This window comes from Hyperolius riggenbachi, chromosome 9, assembly GCF_040937935.1.
Source record: "Hyperolius riggenbachi isolate aHypRig1 chromosome 9, aHypRig1.pri, whole genome shotgun sequence".
NCBI lineage: Eukaryota > Metazoa > Chordata > Amphibia > Anura > Hyperoliidae > Hyperolius > Hyperolius riggenbachi.
Genome location: NC_090654.1, coordinates 229,246,661 through 229,268,155, shown reverse-complemented (window position 1 = coordinate 229,268,155; position 21,495 = coordinate 229,246,661). Strand labels below are relative to the sequence as shown.

The 21,495-nt window shown below is 44.8% G+C and overlaps 1 protein-coding gene across 6 annotated transcripts in view; it reads right to left on the bottom strand.

Annotated features, from left to right (window-relative positions):
* RBM25 (RNA binding motif protein 25) overlaps nt 1-18,418 on the bottom strand; it is a 66,858-nt gene extending 48,440 nt beyond the window's left edge. For all 6 annotated transcript variants that reach the window (XM_068254112.1, XM_068254115.1, XM_068254114.1 and 3 more), the window contains exons 1-5: nt 18,220-18,418; nt 10,506-10,620; nt 6,636-6,685; nt 2,996-3,163; nt 2,440-2,497 (exon numbers count right to left, since the gene is read on the bottom strand). In XM_068254112.1, the coding sequence (XP_068110213.1) occupies nt 2,440-2,497; nt 2,996-3,163; nt 6,636-6,685; nt 10,506-10,605 (376 nt within the window). In that variant the 5' untranslated portion in view covers nt 10,606-10,620; nt 18,220-18,418. The remainder of the gene's footprint in view (nt 1-2,439; nt 2,498-2,995; nt 3,164-6,635; nt 6,686-10,505; nt 10,621-18,219) is intronic.
* Between the last annotated feature and the right edge of the window lie 3,077 nt (nt 18,419-21,495).

Here is a 21,495-nt window from a genome sequence, read left to right as displayed (position 1 = left end):
ATCCCATGTTCAGCTTCTTGGCTGATGAGCGCAAATTATCCTTCAGTATGTGGTTATTTACTGCATTCACATTGCCATCAATTCTGACTATCCTGTGCCTTTGTAGCTCACACATCTGCAAAACATCAGTGATCCACCACCATGTTTCACAGTAGGATTAGCGTATCTTTCATCTTAGGCCTTGTTGACTCCTTTCCAAATGTAGCATTTATAGTTGTGGCCAAAAATTAAAAATTTAGTCTCATCACTCCAAACCACTTAGTACCAAGTTTCAGAATTGTCTCTGCGCTGTTTGGCATATTGTAAGAGGGATTCTTTGTTGCATTCGCATAGTAATGGTTTTCTTCTGAAAACTCAACCATGCAGCCCATCCAATAAGTGCCTTATTATGCATCTTGAAAGTGCCACACCACTTTTTTTTTTCATAGAGTCCTGTATTTTACCTGAAGTTATTTGTGAGATTAGCCTTACATCACAAACATTTCATTCTTGCAGTTGTGGCTGAAATCTTAGTTGGTCTACCTGACCATGGTTTGGTTTCAACAGAAGCCATCATTTTCCACTTTAATTAAAGTTTGAACACTGCTGATTGGAATTCTCAATTACTTCGATATTTTCCTATAACCCATCCGTCTTATAGAGTTCACTACCTTTTCCCACAGATCCTTGACATTTATTTCATTTTTCCCATAACTTAGAATCATCTCACACCCCTCCCCCCAAAAAAAATAATGAAATCCGTGCAATACTGGATAAAAAATGCAAGGGTGTGTCAGGGGAACACGTGGAATACAGCGCAGGAGATTTGGCCGCAGTCGGCGCCACCATAGACCGTAATAGGAATTACGGCTATAGCAGCGCACAGGCGCTTAAATTACTTTTAGAATACTGTAATTCGGCCGCCAGCAATAGCTGCGATTTCATTTGTACACCCGTCAAGAGTCCAGAAAGCCATTGACCTTTTTATACACACCCACCAATTACTAGCAAATAGATCACAGGTAAAGAGGATTCAATTTAATAACTAGATTATGCAGAGTTGTGTGCATGTTATCAGGCCAAATCACCAGGGAATGTAACCTTATCAAGGTCATTTGAGTAGTTTGTAGTGATTATAAAAACCTACCGTTTAGCCGTGATCAGCCCCGGTAACTGGCTCAGTCACAGCCTTCTGCGCATGCACCTGCCTTTTTTTGTCAGCTAGAAGGGGACAGAGCTCTCATGCACATAAATTCTGGGATGATCGGCCCAATCGTTTAGTGTTGAATTAAAGATAATAGGCCTTCTACAATTGATAGGAAAGGGTATTTTTTTTTCTTCTTATCCGTTTTGTTATAAATATTAACAGATACTAAAATTTAGCGAAACACAATCAACTACCCACATTTTCAACATATTCTTTAGGGCACACACACACACACACTGAATTAAAAAAATGCATATGCAAGCAATACTCAGAGACAGACAGATAGAACTCACTGTCTGATGGTCACAGCGTTCAAAGAACACTCTGCTCCATACATTTTTGTCTACAATGGAAAGTCGTGAGTTTCTGTGACATGCACCGCCACCTACGTGGCATAATAGTGTGAAAGTGTGCTAAAACCCTTAAAAAGACTCTGAAGTCTCATAAAAATCATCTTTTTATTTCAAAAATGTCTTTAACATGATAGCCCTAACTAAAACACTGCATCCCCGTGGCTGTAATCTAACTAAATCCCCCTAAACTACCCGGGGGGAAATCCGGGCAGCGCTTCCGAGAGAGGCAGAGCTTTCAGCTGCAGCTCTGCCTCTCCACGCGTCTATCAGCGCCAGATCACCCTGCCTCCGCCCGCCCCTCTCAGTCTTCCTTCACTGAGAGGGGCAGGGGGTGAGGCGGAGATACGCGCTGATTGAAGCGTAAGGAAGCAGAGCTGTGGCTGAAAGCTCTGCCTCCTCCAGCAGCAAAATCCATGACCAAGAAAGTCGTGGATTTTGCGGGGGAAAGGGAGGGAGGGGGGGAGTTAGGAGGGATTTAGTTAGATTTCAGCCACGGGGATGCAGCATTTAGTTAGGGCTATCATGTTAAAGACATTTTTGAAATAAAAAGATGATTTTTATGAGACTTCAGTGTCTCTAAGACGTATTCACATTTGTCTGTTAGTTTTCTGCATGTGTTTTCTGCCGCATTTGTATGTGGATATAATGAGCATTTTTCACAGCAGATGTACCGTAATGGATTGGAAAAAAAACCAACACACACATTGTATGGAATTATGCTGCACTGATGTTTTTTTTTCTGCATGCGAAAACACATGTAAGTTTAAACTAGCCCATTGAGTAACATGGGTTCTCCAGTTAAATGTGTTTCCCTATGCAGAAAACACAAGTATGCTGCCCCAATTTTGTCACTAAAGGGTGGAAGGAAATAAAAACTAAACATTTACAGGCCCCTCATACCTTGCAACTTTCCAGAAGCACCTTGCACGCGTTTCCAACTTAAGACTAGGCCACATTTCTGTATAAAATACATACATGAGGTTAAGCACACACAAAAAAAAAAACTTGATAAAAACACTTATAAGACATGCTACACTGCTTAAAAAAAAAAAAAAAAAAAAAAAAAAAAGCAGAAATGGAAAGAGGAGAGAGAGGACGTAATGCAAAGTTGTAGTTTTAGGTTTTACCTATAAGGAAACTAAGAAGTTTGCATATGGTTCTCCCTATTTATTCTTGATGATCCTTTTACACTGAATGTGTTGCATCACGTCCCATTTGCCACTGTCACTGGTTGTCCTGATTGTACAGTATGCTGAACTGCGCATAAATCTATGCTATTTGTTTATTGTACAGCGCTACAAAATATGTTAGTGCTCTATAAATAAAACAATAACTAATAGTTACACCAAGATAAAAGTAGAGGTGCTATGCAGCTACGCTTTGTCTTCTCAATCTATTTGCATTAAAAATAAAAATGGAAAAGCAAAGTTGCATTGTTTCTTGAACATATACCTACCGCTAAAAGCTGTCTGATAAGCATGTCAGAAGCCTTCTCAGAAATGTTTCCAACAAAAACAGTGGTAGTTGGTCCACAGTTCTCATCATTTTCTTTGTTCTTAAAACCCATCAAATCCTTCCGGGGTCCGAGGTGTTTTCCAACCATAGACACTGTTGGTAACAAAACCTTGGGGTGCAAGAAAAAAAAAGTACACATTACACAGTTGACGGTTAATGTAGACCAAACATCACAGTTATTACTGAAAGATACAGAAAATACTTTATTCAAACTGGGTTGTATGTTAATTTTTTTTAACCTATTAGTAACCTCAATAGAGTTATCTCGTTTGAGATACAGTGGTTTGCAAAAGTATTCGGCCCCTTGAAGTTTTCCACATTTTGTCATATTACTGCCACAAACATGAATCAATTTTATTGAAATTCCACATGAAAGACCAATACAAAGTGGTGTACACGTGAGAAGTGGAACGAAAATAATACGATTCAAAACATTTAAAAAACAAACAAACTGCAAAGTGGGGTGCGTGTTACAGCTGCCGGTCTTTTAGGGTATGTCTACCAGCTTTGCACATCTAGAGACTGAAATCCTTACCCATTCTTCTTTGCAAAACAGCTCCAGCTCAGTCAGATTAGTTGGACAGCATTTGTGAACAGCAGTTTTCAGATCTTGCCACAGATTCTCGATTGGATTTAGAGCTGGACTTTGACTGGGCCATTCTAACGCATGGATTTGTTTTGTTTTAAACCATTCCATTGTTGCCCTGGCTTTATGTTTAGGGTCGTTGTCCTGCTGGAAGGTGAACCTTTGCCCCAGTCTCAAGTCTTTTGCAGACTCCGAGAGGTTTTCTTCCAAGATTGCCCTGTATTTGGCTCCATCCATCTTCCCATCAACTCTGACCAGCTTCCCTGTCCCTGATGAAGAGAAGCACCCCCAGAGCATGATGTGGAAAACTTCAAGGGGGCCGAATACTTTTGCAAACCACAGTAAGTGCACTGCACTTGACTTCAGTTGGGAGAACACATTGTGTTGTAAATTCTTGGAATGCTTTGATCTCTTTCTACCAGCAGAAAATAGAGAAACTAAAATCAGAAGTCCTCTGTTATTGTCTCACACTGCCTCCTAGTGACAAGTGGCCATAAATACACATTACACCACTACTAAAGTGGCCCCTACACTCAGCCGATTTTCGACCGATTGATCGAAAATCGATTGCTCGATTGATAGATTTGCGGCCATCTGACATGATGGAAAATCTAGGTCGATCGGAAGAGATTGCTTATCAATTTGCATGGGACCTACATACACATCAGATCGATTTTCAACAGATTTCATACTGAAATCTATTGGAAATCTGTTCATAGTAAAAAATGTTCCTAAACACATCAGATAGATCAGAAAATCTATCTGATGATCTGTCTGCTGCTAATCTAACGAGTGTATGGCCACCTTAACTGGAAGCAGGAAAATGTAAAAAATTAAAAAAAATTTCTAAAATAAATTGGCCTGGAGCACTTGCAAGCCTCCAAATTAATTGGCTGCTAAAGGGTTAATTAAATCTCATAAAAAGAAAACATTCTCACAATTGAACAAAGCTAATTTTTGAGCAGTAAGATTAAAAGGGCAGCACGGTGGCATAGTGGGCAGCCCGGTGGCGTAGTTGCTAAAGCTGTTGCCTTGCAGCCAGGGCCGGAGCTACCATAGGACAAAATAGGCAACTGCCCCAGAGCCTGTAGGGGCCCCCAAGGTGTCCCTCCCCGTGTTAACTGTTGCTCCCCAGGGTCTCTGCAGAGTCTGTTAAGTTGGGAGGTGATTGAGGGAGGGTCAGCAGCCAGCTCAGGGGCCCAGGAGGGAAGTTTGGCTGCAACAAAGGGCCTCTAATGACGCTTTTTGGTCGGGGGGTGTCTGTTGGGGGGGCTAATTTTGCCCTAGGGCCCAACTGTTACTTGAACCGGCCCTGCTTGCAGCGCTGGGTCCCCGGTTCAAATCCCAGCCAGGTCAACATCTGCAAGGAGTTTATATGTTCTCCCCGTGTCTGCGCGGGTTTCCTCTGGGCACCCAAGTTTCCTCTTACACCCAAAAAACACACAGATAAGTCAATTGGCCCTAGATTATGATACATACACTACACGATACATACATACAGACAGACATACGAGTATGGTAGGGATTAGATTGTGAGCGCTGCGTAATACGTCTGCACTAAATAAATTGAGTAAAAAGATGAATATCCGCACACAGCAAGTTGAAGTCATAGCATGTATACTTGCTCTATAAGCCAAATACGATGTCAAAATGTTATTTCTATTTGCATCCTGTCCTCTTTAAACACAACCAGAGGGCGGGTCATTTAGGTGTGACTCTCAAAGTAGGAAGAACACTAGATGCAGGACTAGATTTCAAAGCATCCCTGCATTCTTTGTTTGATCAGTGAGCAGGGCCTGCTTGTGTTCTTCCCGTAATATCGCTATCTCAGATCACAATTTTGGAAGCTCACACTGATAGTGTAGTGGCAAGATGGTAGTACAAGAATGTGGCGTTTACAGCCATATCAGGATAATAATGAAAGTGCCCACCTGCATGCTGGGCATGTATAAGTACTTACTGCACTAGGACAAAGTGCTAACTATAGTTTCTCATCCATACTGAACAGCATGTACAAGAAATGGGTGGGAGCGCAAATCAACCACTATAATAGCACTGCTTTAACTTAAAGGAAACCTGTAAAATGGAGAAGAAAAAAAAAAAAAAAAGCATTTAACTTATCTGGGGCTTCTACCGACACCCCTGCAGACGTCCTGTGCCCGCGCTGGGGCAAAACGATCCTCCAGTCCCTCGCCACGGCTCAGTTTATGTATGTGAATCCCCATGCTACTGCGTCTGCGCGACCCTGGCCGCGAACATCCTCGCTCCCGTCACCGGAAGCGACCTGCACAGGCGCAGTAAGACATTCTCATACTGCACAGGATGGTCCCGGCGACGTGAGCAAGGATGCGCACAGTGGCCTTCGACTTGTAAGTTGGAAGTAAAGAAAGGGAGCCATGCTGGGGGAATCGGAGGATCATTTGGTAACATCTCGTGCAAAGGGCAGCCCCAGGAAAGCGAAACTTTATTTTTACTTACTTCTGGTCCGCTTTAAGCAAAGATTTATGCTTTACAGTAAGTATTGAGCAATTGTACGACCTCAGCCTGCTCATAGAAAACTACTTGGGCTTTAGAGAACCAGCTCACACAGGATTTTTTTTAGATTGAAATGCTCAGATCCAAAAAGATCCAATGCTTATAAATTGACTGTATAAAAACCATGATTAATTTTAGAAATTGTTCATTATTGGGTTTAGGTGGGCTCTACAAAGTAAATGGTACCAAAAACCTAAAAAATAAAACACTGATTTACTGACACTTGTAATGGGAAAAAATAAATAGGAAATCGACAGTTCTGAACAGGATTTGTATTATATTTACTTATGTAACTTAAGGAACACTTTAAGTGATCTTTCAAAGTGGATTTTAAGCAAAGGATTAATAAATTGTGAACAACTGATATAACCCAAAATATACGTTTATTTAATGCTTTGCAAAATTCTTCTTTGGAGCGCAAGATCACCATATGAAAAAGCTAGAGTAAGAATAGACTTACAGTTGGTCCTGGAGCCATTAAACCCATTGGTACAGGTATCATCGGAGTTCCTATGTAAAAAAAAAAAAGTTATAAATATTTAAACCTAAATGTTTTTACAAATTATTAGTATATCACCAGCCATACATTTAGTTGAATGAGCATTTTCAAATTTTCATTTAAGGTCAGGAGCCAATGAAATCAGCTCCTGACAGGGTTACGGAGCTCTGCTGTCATAGTAATAGCAGAGCGAGTGGGCTTCTGCTGCACAATCAACATTAGTGTGCGACGCGGTAATTGAAATCTACGTCCTGGCAGGGATTACAGGTTTCAAACAGAGCATAGATTTCAATTAGCAAGGTCCGGAGACAGTTAACATTTGAAAATTGTAATTTTGATAACCAAACTATGTTGGTAAAATTCTAAATTAGCCGAGTCAAATAAGCACGTCTACTCCACCAAAAATCATCAGCCTGAAAAGCTCCTTAGCTAACCTTGTGCACAATATGGTTATCCAGAGGTTTCCTGCCACTGAGGTAAGGATCTAATTTTCAACTTTCATTTTGCATTAGGAATAAGCAGGCTGTCTCTGATACTTCTTTATTTGCACAACTTGCCGACCCATTCGGGTCTAAGCACCAGAGATGGGTGAGAGCTTCTGTCTGTCTCTATACTGGCCCAGTCTGTTTTACATCCAGATGCAGACTTGTAGTTCACAAGCAGCTCACCCCTGTTCTGTACTCTAATGCAAAACTGGTCTATGTTCATGTGGCCAAAGCTGTGGCTCCTGTACCAGGAAGTACACTTTCAGGTAGAGTCCTGTTAGTTTTTTTTTTAAAGCTATCACTGTAAGTAGGCATGTAAGACTGTGTACAAATACAGTCTTATGCTACAGTACAAATACCTCTTCATTAGAAAATGAAGTTAAAACTATTACCCTTTCTGGCACTTTTTATGAAAACACAAGTTTATACTTAGAATAGTGTAGTTAATCTATTGGAGCAAAGGGGGGAATTCTAAGTTTCACTTTAAGGCACAACTGATTACAATACAGAAACTAGTGGTAAGGCAGCATTCCAGGCTCTCAACACTGCCTAAAGTGAAGAACTTGACCAAGCACAGGGGAACTCTGCAAACAGGTAGATCTCCATGCAGGGAAATCTAGCCCCACCTACTATCCAAAGCCACATGGGTTGAATTGCATTTAGCTTAAGCATGGTGTACACTTTAAATTATGATTGGCCAATCAAACAATTTTACCACCTCCATGTAATAGTAGTAGTAGCCATGACAACAGTTAACTCGTCACACATTAACTACTTAGACCGCCTCACGCCAATGGGCGCGAACGCGGCGGCAGCCCCAGGACCGCCTAACGCCAATTGGCGTCAAGTCCTGGGGCTGCAGTTTCACAGGGAACAGCCGCGCGCATGTGCGATCATTCCCTGCCCGTTCATGGAACAGAGCTCCGTGATTAGCCTGCTAGCCGCCGATCGCGGCTAGCAGGCTGCTTGCAAACGAGAGAGGAAAGAAATCCCCTTTGTTTACATGCGTACATCGCTGTGGTCCGCGGCAGCGCTGTACGAGATCGACGATCCCCGGCCTCTGATTGGCCGGGGATCGCCGTCCTCTCATAGGCTGATGCCTATAAGAGGCGGAACAGGACGGATTGCCGTCCTGTTCCAATTCCAGTGCACGGAGGGGAGGAAGGAAAGGGGAGAGGGGAGGAGGGAAGGGGAGGGAGGAGGAGGGAGGGAGAGAGAGACTCATAGAGGCAAAAAAAAAACAAATACAAAAAAAAAAAAACAAATACAAAAAAAAAAAACATCAAACTGCTGCAGCAATCGGACCCCTCCGGTGGAATGTCCCCTTAGGGCCCTTTTCCACTAGAGCGATTGTGATTGCTGAATCGCAAAATCGCAAATCGCTAGTGATTTTTAAATCGCTAGGGTTGTTACTTTATCATATAAATCATGAGAAGTATTTTCCACTACAGTGATTCGATTTGGAAATCGCTAATCGCAAATCGCAATCGCTTGCTGGAGCGATTTTTACAATAATAATGCAATCGCAAATCGCAATCGCATAACAGAATTAATGAAAAATCGCAATCGCAATCACTGGCGTTTGTGATTTGTGATTGCGATTGCTAGTGGAAAAGGGCCCTTAGGGACAAAAAAAGGAGGCGAGTCTGATCGCTGGGCTCCTTTGCTGGGCTGTGTAGGAGGCTGAAAAGCCTGCACAGCAAAAAACAGCCTAGTCTTTAGAGGGGCGTAGCACTGTGGGCGTCAAGTGGTTAATGGGCTAAACTGGCCTGAACATGCAGTCAGTCACAGTCAAGAGTTCCCTAATGGGAGTTTCATCCTGCTTTAAAGTGGCCCTGAACTCAGAGCTCCTCTCTGCTTCTAAAGGCTCGTTCACACTAGGAATCGCAAAACGCTAGCGATTACCACTAGCGGTTGGCGGGCGTGATTTTTCCACAATAAACGCAGAAAAATCACTGGACAAATTAGCATTTTGGGAATGATCGTGATTAGCAGTTCTATACATGCTAATTGCGATCGCTCCAGAATCGCCTGCAAACTGTACAGGTAACCGGTTTGCAAAAATCGCATGGTTTTACCACCTCGCGTGATACCCGCTTAGGTGTGAACAGGGCCTAAAAGATACACAACAGCATAACCACCTTTAAAGGAAAACTTAAGTAAAAAAAAAAAAAAATGACATTTACTCACCTGGGGCATCCCTCAGCACCCCGAAGCTGGATGGTGCCCTCGCAGCCCCGCTCCGATCGTCCTGTCCCCGCCGGCGGCTACTTCCGGTTCAGCGACAGCCGCCGACAGGCTGGGAACGCGGCTGTTTTTCCGCGTTCCCAGCCGCTGCTATCACCCTCTATGCTGCTATAGCATATATATATACGCTATAGCAGCATTGAGGGTGATAGCAGCGGCTGGGAACGCGGAAAAACAGCCGCGTTCCCAGCCTGTCGGCGGCTGTCGCCGAACCGGAAGTAGCCGCCGGCGGGGACAGGACGATGGGAGCGGGGCTGCGAGGGCACCATCCAGCTTTGGGGTGCTGAGGGATGCCCCAGGTGAGTAAATGTCTTTTTTTTTTTACTTAAGTTTTCCTTTAAACAAAAAAAACATTTCTTTGTTACAACTGATACAAATCCTAATATAAATCTGCACAGTTTCTACTTCCTGATTCATGGAAGCAGACATATTGTTTACAGCCTGTGCATTCAAATGCGCTTATCTGCTTATCTTTTATTTAGGAAGAAGGTTTGCACACCTGACACACAATGCAGTTTATAATAACAATGGGTGCTTAGTCCATAAGTTGGGCCATAGCCCTACATGTATCAACTACTAAATATTGACTCACACAACAGCAAGTGAATTTGCAAAAGCATTTGTATTCGTTGAATATACACAATAGTAGCAAAAAAGCAATACATCACAAAAGAAGACAAAATATCAATGGGACATACACATGACTGACAGCAGGTCAGGATATAAGTGGAGTCAATACTGATATAAGTCACAGAGCAAAGTATAGCAAATCTGTAGCAAGAGCATGCAAGATACACATATGAAGCAGTTGAGCATTCAATTAAACAACAGTGTGACCCCATCTCAAAAAAGTGGTATACCCCGACAGTGCCGCCTCAGGGGAAACCTTCGTCAGAGGTTATATGCACAAGGCTCCCTCCTAGACAGTTATGTGACATGGGGGGAGATCAAATTACAACTAGTGATTAGACACAAATGAGGGGGAATTACACAGGCTAAACTACATACAGGGTGCATTAATGTTATTTTTTTCCTTGTGTCCAGCAGACGATGTTTAATAAGCAGTAAGGTAAACTGAAGAGAATATAAATATACTTACCAGGTGGAGGAGGGAATCCTGGAAACTGTGGGGGAGGTATTCCTGGAGGGAGTGTAGGAATTCCCATTGGGGGTCGATTCAGATGTGGTGGGTAAGACATGTTTGTAAAACCAACCTAAAGAGTAAAAAATATACGGATGTTAAAAATAAAATACTGGAAAACAGTTGATGAAAAACACACCGCTAATGATAAATTGGTCCTCCTTCAGATTTAATCAAAGCTATAATTCTTCATGCCATAGGTTTTACAAGGAGCGAGAATATTGAACCATGCTGATATAATAGCAGCTCTTAGTTGGTTCAAAGTGGATAGTAGAGCTTCTAGTGGCTCTTTCATGGGGTTAAGATGTAGTAACTATGCCAACAAATGAAGCAACAGGAAGTAAGAGCCATGTTCACTGAAAAAACTGAACACAGCGATAGGGCGCACTGTAGCTATAAAAATTGGTACACCTGGGGCTTGATTCTTTAGACGTGCTAACCACGGTGCTAAGTAGGTTAGCACCGAATTTCTGAATCAGATCGCGCGCTAAGTATCGTGCGCAAAGTTTTACGCACGCAAAGTCCTATGCGCGCGCTAAGTTTCATAGGCTTTAAAGGGCACTCCGCGCGGAACGCCCTGTGCAGTGCGTGCGTAAAGTTTTACGCAAATAAAGTTTTGCGCGCAAAAAGCTTGTTTAGACGTGCTAAGGGGGTTTTCATAGGCGTGCTAACAGTTAGCACCGCTTTGTGAATCAAGCACCTGGTCTGCAACAATGCCGACGTAGCCAGTGATATCAAAAGTTGCTTACAGGGCCATTTCCAAGGGTGTCCCAAGAGAATATTACCCTGACCATTTTCACCTACTTTTGGGGTTGTGTGTCTCTCAGCAATACGTTCTGCTTGTGCTATATTCTGATCATGGCATCTGCATCACGAAGAACGTACTTAGACTTTATGGGCCAAACAACTTCTTTCCCACTCATCAAGTGTCCAACTGCAATATTCCTGGGCCCACAGCAGATGTGTTTCCTGTTTATCTAGGATAGCAAAGCACCATCAATGGTCTCCAAGTGTTGAATCCAATCTGGGACAAGGTCCATTGTAGTGCATGTTTGGATTTGCTTTTGGTGTGCCTGTATTGTACTAGCACTCTCGCCCAGCCAGGTCACTACCTGCACGCAGTTTATATGTTCTCCTGTGTCTGTTTCCTCCCACGTTCCAAAAACATACAGATGAGTTAGTTGACTTCCCCCCCCTAAATTGGCCCTAGACTACATCACATAGAGACGACATGATACATACGTAGACATGAGTATGGTAGGGATTAGATTGTGAGCCCCTCTGAGTGACAAGACAATGTACATTACTGCATGAGATATTGGAGCACTATAAATACGAAATAATAATATCACAGTAAGCTGCTATCTGTTGAGCCCCTTGGGGTACTCCTGTCAGGAGGGGGAGGCCTCTGGATCCTAATGTGGTTTCCCCCTTCCTCCTGTGCAGCACGGATCCAGCGCTTGTCCAACAGACACGTTTTTACGATAGTTGGGCAGAAAAGTTGCACGCGTGTACGAATTTTTAGTGTGTTCTTGGCTGAGGCCATCTCTACCAAAAATTTAGTAAACTGGTCCAAAGTGTCACCAAAATATCTTAAGTGCTGGATCATCTTGGCAAGCACATTGCTCCCCTACGTATATCACCCACTCGAAGTCACTTTCATCTCTCCACCCCCTCCCTAGCAACAGAATCCATCACAGGGCCGAAGCTTAGTGAAGTATCTGTACGGCAGCTGGCCTTGCTTTGCTGCAGGTGGGATTGAACAACAATCACTGCGTGTGTACACACCAAGTGATGCCCCAGGTAGATTCAAAAACAACAAAATCAAAGCAATAACTTGGGGCTTCCCCATCCTGCTTGACCCCACCGATCCAGCCTTGGGACCCTCTGAACATAGTAAACAAGAGCTTGTTGAATCCGTTCACATGGCCACTTTCCCATCCATGTATGAGCGCAGCCATGCAGTCCAGGTGTCATTGTAGTCTGCAGCGTAAGTTAAGTATCAAACTTTTCTTTTTTGGCGCTCACAGAAGCCTCTGACTCCTAATGAGGCTTCCCCTGTCCTATTCACAGACTGGGATCCAGCACTGGCACACTAGCAGCTGAAATAATTACCTTCCACGCTCCTACACAGGCAAAGTAGAGGCTCCCCGTTGGGCCCCGGCCGAAATAGCCAAGCCTGATTGGGTCTGCAGTAGAGCGGACACGATCAGGCTCAACTATTTCAGCCAGAAATATATAATGGATATACTGTGCCTGCGCAGGAGGTAAATATATCTATTGCTGCTGTTCGGGGGCTGCCAGCGATGGATCCTGAAAGGTGAAGAGGACGAAGGAAGCCACATTAGGATACAGATGCATCCACCACCTGAGGTAAGTTGGGGGAACCACCCATCCCCTCCCAGCTGTTTTTTGTTACAGATCCGGTGGGTCGGGAGTGCGTCGTTAGCGGCGTTTGAATGCCCGACGACCGACGCAATACTGCGGGTATACATTACATGCTCCGGCCGGCGCAAGTCCCCTGGTCTCTGCGGTCGTCTTCTCCGCTCCGTGCCATTCCTGCTACACAGAATTTCCTGTCCCGGCAGGAAGTTTAAACAGTAGAGCGCCCTCTACTGTTTAAACTTCCCCTGGACAGGAAATTCAGTAGCGGAAGCGGAGAAGAAGACAGCAGAGACCAGGGGACTCGCGCCGGCCGGAGCAGGTAATATATGCAGGGAGGGCGGCAGCTCCACAGATTGTGATCGGTTTCAGGCTGAAATCGATTCATAATCTGTTTGCAGTAAAGGTGGCCATACGATCCCTCTCTGATCAGATTTGATCAGAGAGGGATCCATCTGTTGGTCGAATCTGATGGCAAATCGACCAGTGTATAGCCACCTTAAATGGTACTCTTCAGTACCAATCTAAATCAATCCAGAATCATTGCAAAAATGATCACTGTTCTTCACTCAATATTTCAAAGCTGGTAGATAATTTAATGCAGACTCACAAAACCTCACGGTCCACCCACAACCCTACAGCTTAATTCCAGATCAAACTCGTGATAAATACACTGAACAAATGTATATATTAAGTCTGTTGGTACATGCATCTTTATGAACATTGCCTTAAAGTGTACCAGAGCTGAGTAAAAATAAGTGTTATACATACCTGGGGCTGCCTCCAGCCCCATCTATACGGATCGGTCCCACGCCGCCATCCTCAGCCTGCTCCGGTATCGGGTCCCGTAACTTCCTCCAGTTGCGGCCAGTCTGACGCAAGAGAAGTGCGCTCTTTACATATCTCTCCAGCAGCCACCGGAGAGATATGTAGAGGGTGCACTTCTCTTGCGCAGACTGGCCACAACTGGGGGAAGTTACAGGACCCGGTACGGGCGCAAGAGAAGGCTGAGAACGTAGGCGTGGGAGCGATCTGTGCAGATGGGGCTAAAGGAAGTCCCAGGTATGTATAACACTTATTTTTACTCAGCTCTGGTTTCCTTTAATGAGATGTTCATAAGCTGTCAATCCAGCTATTATCAGTAGTTGACACCAGACTCCCTTACCACCTCAGGACTGCTGCTGAAACTGTCACCAGTTCAGGCACACTTTACGCAGATCCCTCTGCTAATCTCTGTAGAAAACATTTTGGCGCTAGTCTAGTTTGGGGAAGCCAGCAAGAAACCTCATAGGGAACAGTTCTCCAATCACAGCACTAAGTATTGTTATTGGTCGAATAGCGTAGGCATAGTTCGCTATAACCTACAGTATATGAAACCTAGCAGAGGATATCAAACGCCCAATCACGTTTGCAGAATTTCCTTATGAGTATCTTGCTGGGTCCGCTAAACTAGATTAGTGCCTTTCATTAAAAGGACAAATTAGCAAACAAAAAGGTTTCACACAAAGTCCATTATCTTAAGTAAAGTATGTTTAATAAGGAATAATTGCTTTACTTTTTTTTGTGGGTTTTGCTTTTATTGCATGTCTGAAAAATGCACTCCACTAAAAGAAGATTGCATTCCACTTGATTCAGCTAAGTGCACATTGTATTAGTGCACCTGCGGACTATATTTTTTATCATTTTTATGAGCACGTCATAGAGAGTTTTTGTTATAATATTGCCAACAGCTTCCCTGAAGACAATTTTTTGCATGTGCATTTTTTTTCCCTCACTGCATGGGAAGCACTTGTAAGGTGAGTGAAAGTCCATGGGTTTTAACTATCATCTGTATGCAGATGACACCCAAATCTACCTCCACACCCCTGACATATCCACCACTACCATGGACAAGGTCTCCTCCTGCCTATCAGCCATCTCCTCCTGGATGTCCGCTATGTTTCTGAAACTAAATCTAGAGAAAACGGAATTTATGATCTTTCCACCCCCGGCCATCCATGAACCTCCCAGATGTGCATGTCACTGTTAACCCCACTACCATTCGCCCTACCTCTCAAGCTCACTGTCTGGGTGTCACCCTGGACTCCACACTCTCCTTCACTCCCCACATCCAAGACCTCACAAAGTCCTGCAACTTTCATCTTAGTAACATCTGTAAGATTCGCCCTTTCCTGACCTCTGCCACCACCAAACTCCTCATCCATGCCCTCATAATTTCCCGCCTTGACTACTGCAATGCCCTTCTGTGTGGTCTCCCTATGACCCAAATAGCCCCACTGCAGTCCATAATGAATGCGGCAGCCAGAATTATCCACTCCTCCCATCGCTCCACCATGGCGGCTCCCCTCTGTTAATCCCTCCACTGGCTTCCTATCCAGTCCAGAATCAGATTCAAGATACTGTGTCTGACCTACAAATCCGTCCACAAAACCTGTGCAACCTACATTTCCGATCTTACTCAGGAGGTACACACCTAGCTGCTCACTCTGCTCTTCCAATGAACTTCGCAAGACACCCCCCCCCCCAGTCCCATGCACGCCTCCAGGACTTCTCAAGAGCTGCTCCAACACTATGGAACTCCCTACCTCCACCCATTAGTGCAGCCCCCTCCTTTAACATCTTCAAGAAGGCCCTCAAAACTCACCTTTTCACTCTGGCCTACTACCTCTCACACGTGCTCTAAACCAAAAACTCAACTCTGGTCCCCTACCTTTCGTGTCCCTACCTCTCCCTCTAGATTGTAAGCCTTTGGGCAGGGTCCTCCTCCTTTTGTGTCCTACCTGATCATGCACCTCCATTACTGTGAACCCATGCTATGCATTTGAGTGAACCTAACTTGCCTAATCTCCATGCTCCATCCCGTGACTAAGTATTACCTTGTACTCATATTGTGCTGCGTGATCTGTTTTTTCTTGTATTGTCATATTGCTGTATGTCACCCCTATATATTGTCTGTAACTTAAACTAATGTCCAGCGCTGTGTAATATGTTGGCACTTTATAAATACAATAAATAAATGTGTCTTTTGCTAGGACTTTCTTTTAGTTTAAATATACAGTATCTGTTAAGTCAGGCTAATTTTATTATAAAATACAAATATTTTATGAGCTCTCTGACCCTACGTGATCAGAATATATGTGCAGCCTCAGGTGATGGCAATAGCTTCATTTGAGGATATCTGCACCTACTTATTTTACCACCACAAACACATGCTATTCCACTCAACTCTAAGTAGGACAAGTCTAAAAAAAGTTGTGTGCCTGGAGTATCAATTAGTAGCAAAAATGTAAGTGAGATTCCATTTAAAATGATCTATGCACTGTTAGCAGTGCTCCGACAAATACATTTATCCTAGTCAAACACTTACCTATTTGGTCATCTTCCTGCTAAACTTCAACACGGTCTCTATTCTGTGCCCAAGCAACCATCTAACCACTTACTCTGACAGTGACATTCATATGATAGATATTGCTGTATCAGAACAATGTGGGCCAGATGTTATCAGAGACATAAGCGCTAGTCTAGTTGAGTGGTCACAGCAGGAAACATCAGAACAATCCAATCACAGAACCCTATACAGCATAAAGTGTCGTGATTGGCCAGAGTGTGGATGTAGTTTACTACAACCTATAGGTGTGTACACACGCACTACCAAATGCAACGACGGGTCCGCCGCACCCTCCCGCTGGGCGGTCTTTAGCCGACGTGTACACGCTGTCGGCAGATTGATAAGGCTGTTTCTGAACGATCCACTCAGCGGATCGTTTAGAAACAGCCTTATCAGTCCGCCGACAGCGCATACACACGCACTACTGTCGGCTGAACGTCCGCCCAGCGGGAGGGTCCGGCGGACTCGTCGTTGCTGGTGGTAGTGCGTGTGTACGCACCTTTTAAGTGCGAGCGGGCGCTGTCCACGCATTCAAGTTCCAGGAATTTCCCTGAGATTTCCTGCTGGGTCCCCTCAAGTAGCCTACCACAGTACCATAAACACCACAACACTGGTGCTAGCTTGTCCAAGTAAGAAGGCACATTTAGCACAAACACTGCACTCAGAGGCATCAAACCCATTGCTATATACCTCAGGCTGCTTTCACACATGCTGCGGTACAATTATCCTGCGGCAGGAGAGCCCATCGCAGAACAATTGCACTGCACCATTTTGTGTTAGATTGCTGCTGTACCACTGACTCCAATGCAATTGCGTCTCAAGCGGTACCACTCAGCAACGCACTGCAGAGTCTGCGTCGTTGGAAGCACTTTCGTCACACCCTTGCCAGTCTCATCGAGACTACAGGCTGCAGCGGGGCAGACTAAAAAGCGGTAAGATTGAAAGGGGCCTAAAAGGTAAACAAATGCACTCATTGGACCCCTTTTACACCTGATCCACTGCGTTAGTACGCGTTGTTTCCCCGAATGAAATAGAAAACCATTTGTTGCAATCCCCACACACTGGCATCCACAAAAACTGTACTTGTGTGAGGATTGTAACAAATAGGTTTTCTACACATTTGGGGGGAAAACACATACTAACGCATACGCAGCGGATCATGTGTTAAAGGAGCCTTGTTCCTTTTACACTTAATCAGTTGGTGTGCGTTAGTACGCGTTTTTTCCATAGCAGTGCATTGGGAAGAAGATTTCAGTTAAAATGCGTTAAGTGTAAAAGAGGCCATAGGAAAACATGGGCATTACATTGAAAATCAGTTTTCTTTCAGTTATAACTGAGAGCAACTGATTAAGTGTAAAAGGGCCCTTAGAGAAAAATATTCACAGTATCTATTCAAATTGATATATATTACTGAAGTTATACTATGCATGCATATGCAGAGGTCTAAACAGCAAATCACTGCTAGAATCACACACAGGTGCATGCAGTGAGCAAAAGAAAACCTGTGCTGAACTTTATGGGCGTAAAAGCTGGAAGCTGCTGTGAAGTTGCCTCTGCTAGAGGCCTCGTTGTGAGTTACATATTGCACAGGCCTGGCAGAGAGCAGGTCAGGAGCTGCACGGTGGATGCAGCACCCAGCAGAAGCACACAGGCGGCAGCACAGCTGCAATGTATATAGACAGGTAATGGGGCTGCAGCGAGGTCGGCCTCCCTCCCGCCATGCTCTGAAGATGCGGTCAGGCTGCCATCTCGTTTCCTCTCATACAGAGTAGCTGCAGTAAATTACATCCACTATGCTCCATGGAGCGCAGAATAATACAAGGCCCTCTAGCCATACGCCCGCCGCCCTCACAGCCTCACACAGAGCCAAGCACCGCGCCGTGCGGCCGCCTCATAACTCACCCGCCCCGGCTGGGAAGGAGCCGCCCGGCTGGCACAGATCTGAGCGCTTCTTCTCTCTCCTCACGCTCTGCCGGGGGATCAGGCGCTCCTCTGCTCCGGTCAGCGTTCGGTAGATTCGTACGAGAGGCGGGTCTGCAATACACAACTAGGCCGCACTCACGCCGCAGAGCCTCTCTCCAGGCCCGGCATGCACCGCGCAGTGAGAGGGTGGAGAGTGGGCGTTCACTCAGGCAGGCGGGACTAGCCAGTCCTGCTGTCCTACTGAAGGAGGCGAAGAGAAGACTGCAAGAGATGTGTTGGGAGAGGTGGACCATGGATGGTCCAGGATGGGTGTTGGTCCTCCATACTTAGGGAATGGAAGGTTTTTAGAACTGGCTTACTAGATAAGACCATATGTAGGCAGCAGAGATTAAAAAAGGGAGCCAATACAATTTGACATAAAGGACACCTGAACAGAGAGAGAGATATGGAGGCTTACATATTTCCTTTTGAAAAATGCAGATTGCCTGGCTGTCCTGCTGAGCCTCTGTCTCCAATACCCTTAGTTCACGCTCACAGCGCCAGAGCCGGGAAAAGGTCCTCCAGCACCCAAGGCTGAGACACCAAAGTGCGTCCCTCCATCCCTGCCAACCCAGCCATCACACACTGATTGCTATTAGACTAAGAGGCGCCACAGGGCCCACAACCTCCCAAACACCTTAATATCTAGTTATATGGCTTGCAGTCACTGCCATGTATCCCCTTTTCTTCTTTCTTTCTGCTTCAAACACAATTAGGAATGACAGCTGAATGAATTCTGCGCCCCCTCCTACACTGCGCCCTGAGGCTGGAGCCTCTCCAGCCTATGCCTCGGCCCGGCCCTGCACAGCGCACATTGCGCAGAGCTGGGACAAGGTCCTCCAGCACCCAAGGGTGAGACAACAAACTGCGCCCACCCCAGCCGTCACACACTGATTGCTATTAGAGGAAGAGGCGCCCCAGAGTCCCCAACCCCGCCAACACCTCAATCTCTAGTTATCTGGCTTGCAGTCACTGCCATGTATCCCCTTTTCTTATTTTTCTATGCTTGAAACACAATAGGAGAATGATAGCTGAGTGGGTTGTGCACCCCCTCCTACACTGCGCCCTGAGGCTGGAGCCTCTCTCGGCCCGGCCCTGGCATTGCGTTCCCTGTAGGAGCAGGAACAAAACGGATCGAGACAGCAGCTTCATGTGTTACGCTTGCGTTGCATCAGGTACAATGAAGAATATAGTAAATGAAAAGTATGGTTCACTTCTACTGTTAATGCATGTCTTTACCGGTAACGCACTACATGCAGTGCTTACCATACCAAGACCCATTAATACTGGAACACACCCACCACACTGCGTACATCGCATAGGTGGTGCAGTGCGGTAAGCCGCTTTACATTGTGTATGTTACAACGCAGAACAGGGCCTAACCCATTGTCCTTGAATCAGCATTCAGATCAGGTCTTTCTGGCTGAAGTTTGACTAGATTTAGGGGTGTATCTGGGCAATACAGTGCCCATTGTAAACGCTGAATTTGTGCCCCCAACCACACCAATACTAATAGGTAGCCAGATGTGCCACCAATATTAGGACAGAGGTGTCCCTCCAATATATGCATCTAGAGCTATCCTCCCCAGTATAGGTAGCCAAAGGTGCCCAGTATAAGCAGCCCCCACTCACGGTGAAGGTAGTGAGAGGTGTCCTCCTCCCCCCCCCCCCTTTTCCACCCAAGCTCCTCTTAGTATAAGTAGCCCCCTCCCTCCCCCCATTAGGGCATTGCATTGGTGTTAGTTGGATCTCCAGACCTCAGATCACCGGCAACCAAAGAGAGAGCACACAGTACTTGTGACTGAAGTCACAGCGACCTCTTTTTCTTTGGTCAACGCAGATCTGAGTTCTGACTGATGGGAAAACGCCAGAGCAGGCATAGCAGAGCAAAGTATTTTATGGCTGTAATTTCTTATCAGTAGTCTGACTGGGTCCCCACTGGAGAAAAACTGTCAGCTGCATAGTAGAATACAGTATTAACTCTTTTAGGCAGATAAAGAAGAAAAGCATCACAGCATATTTATTTGTGTGCTAGGCACTGTACATACACATGTCTATCTCATCATGTCAAATGTCACTTAAGGTTCCCTTTAAGGGACACAGGTATGTCTTTGCAAAAGACAGACCAAATGAATGACATTCATCCAGATGATATTGTGCTAAGTATGGATGCAGAGCAATGGTGGTTACTAATTAAGACTTTATTTTGATTTATCCCATCATCAAAGTAAATGTATTATTAATCTGCTCTGGTTGGTGTTACATTTTTTATTTTTTTTAGGCTTATTAATTATATTTTTTGTATGTGGTTAGCACTGTTAACTCTGACACTGGTAGTAGGCAAGGATCTCGCAGGGTGAGGATTTTAAAGAGGAACTGCAGTGAAAATAACATGAATACAATTGCTTATTTTTTGCAGTATTCATTTATAAAGTATTTACTCAGTGTTTGGCCATTGTAAAATCTTTTCTCACCCCGACTTACATTCTGAAATTTATCACAGGTGGCAACATCTAATAGTCCTGCCAGGTGATCTCTGCGGAATGTTCGTTTACTGACAGTTCTATGCAGAAAGGGAGATACTGCTTGCTTGGCAGTTGGAAACAGCCATTATGTCCCACAATGCAACAAGGTTCACTGACAGCAAACTGTCATCACACTGTGGGAAAGGTTTCTCCACGATATCAGCCACACAGACCCCCCCCCCGATGATCTAATCCAGAAAAGGTAAAGATTTCTCATGGGAAAAGAAGTATCAGCAACGGCTTGGAATGACGTTAAATCCTGGGTTAAAGTTCCTCTTTAAAGTACCCCTGAACTGTGGTTTTTTTTTTAATAAAGTTTTATCTGCAGTGCTGTTACATATGTCACAGCACCCCTCCAGCGCCCCCTGTAGTCTCCACACTGCTCAACTGTAATATTCAATTATGGATGGGGAGGAAGTGGCAGTTCCCCTCCTCTCAGCCCGTCCTTAGAAATGCCCCTTTCAATCCCCACTTATCGATCCCGATACTGTGTCACTGCAAACAGTGCGCAGAAGCGCTGCAATGTGTGGGTCTGACTATAAGGAACTATGCTGCACAAGCAATAACTGCACAGTATCGGGAACGATAAGCGGGGAGAGGAGGAGTACTGCCACTTCCTCCCTGCCCACAATCGACATTCTACTGAGTCGAATATGACAGCTAAGCAGTGCGGGGGCTACAGAGGGCGCTG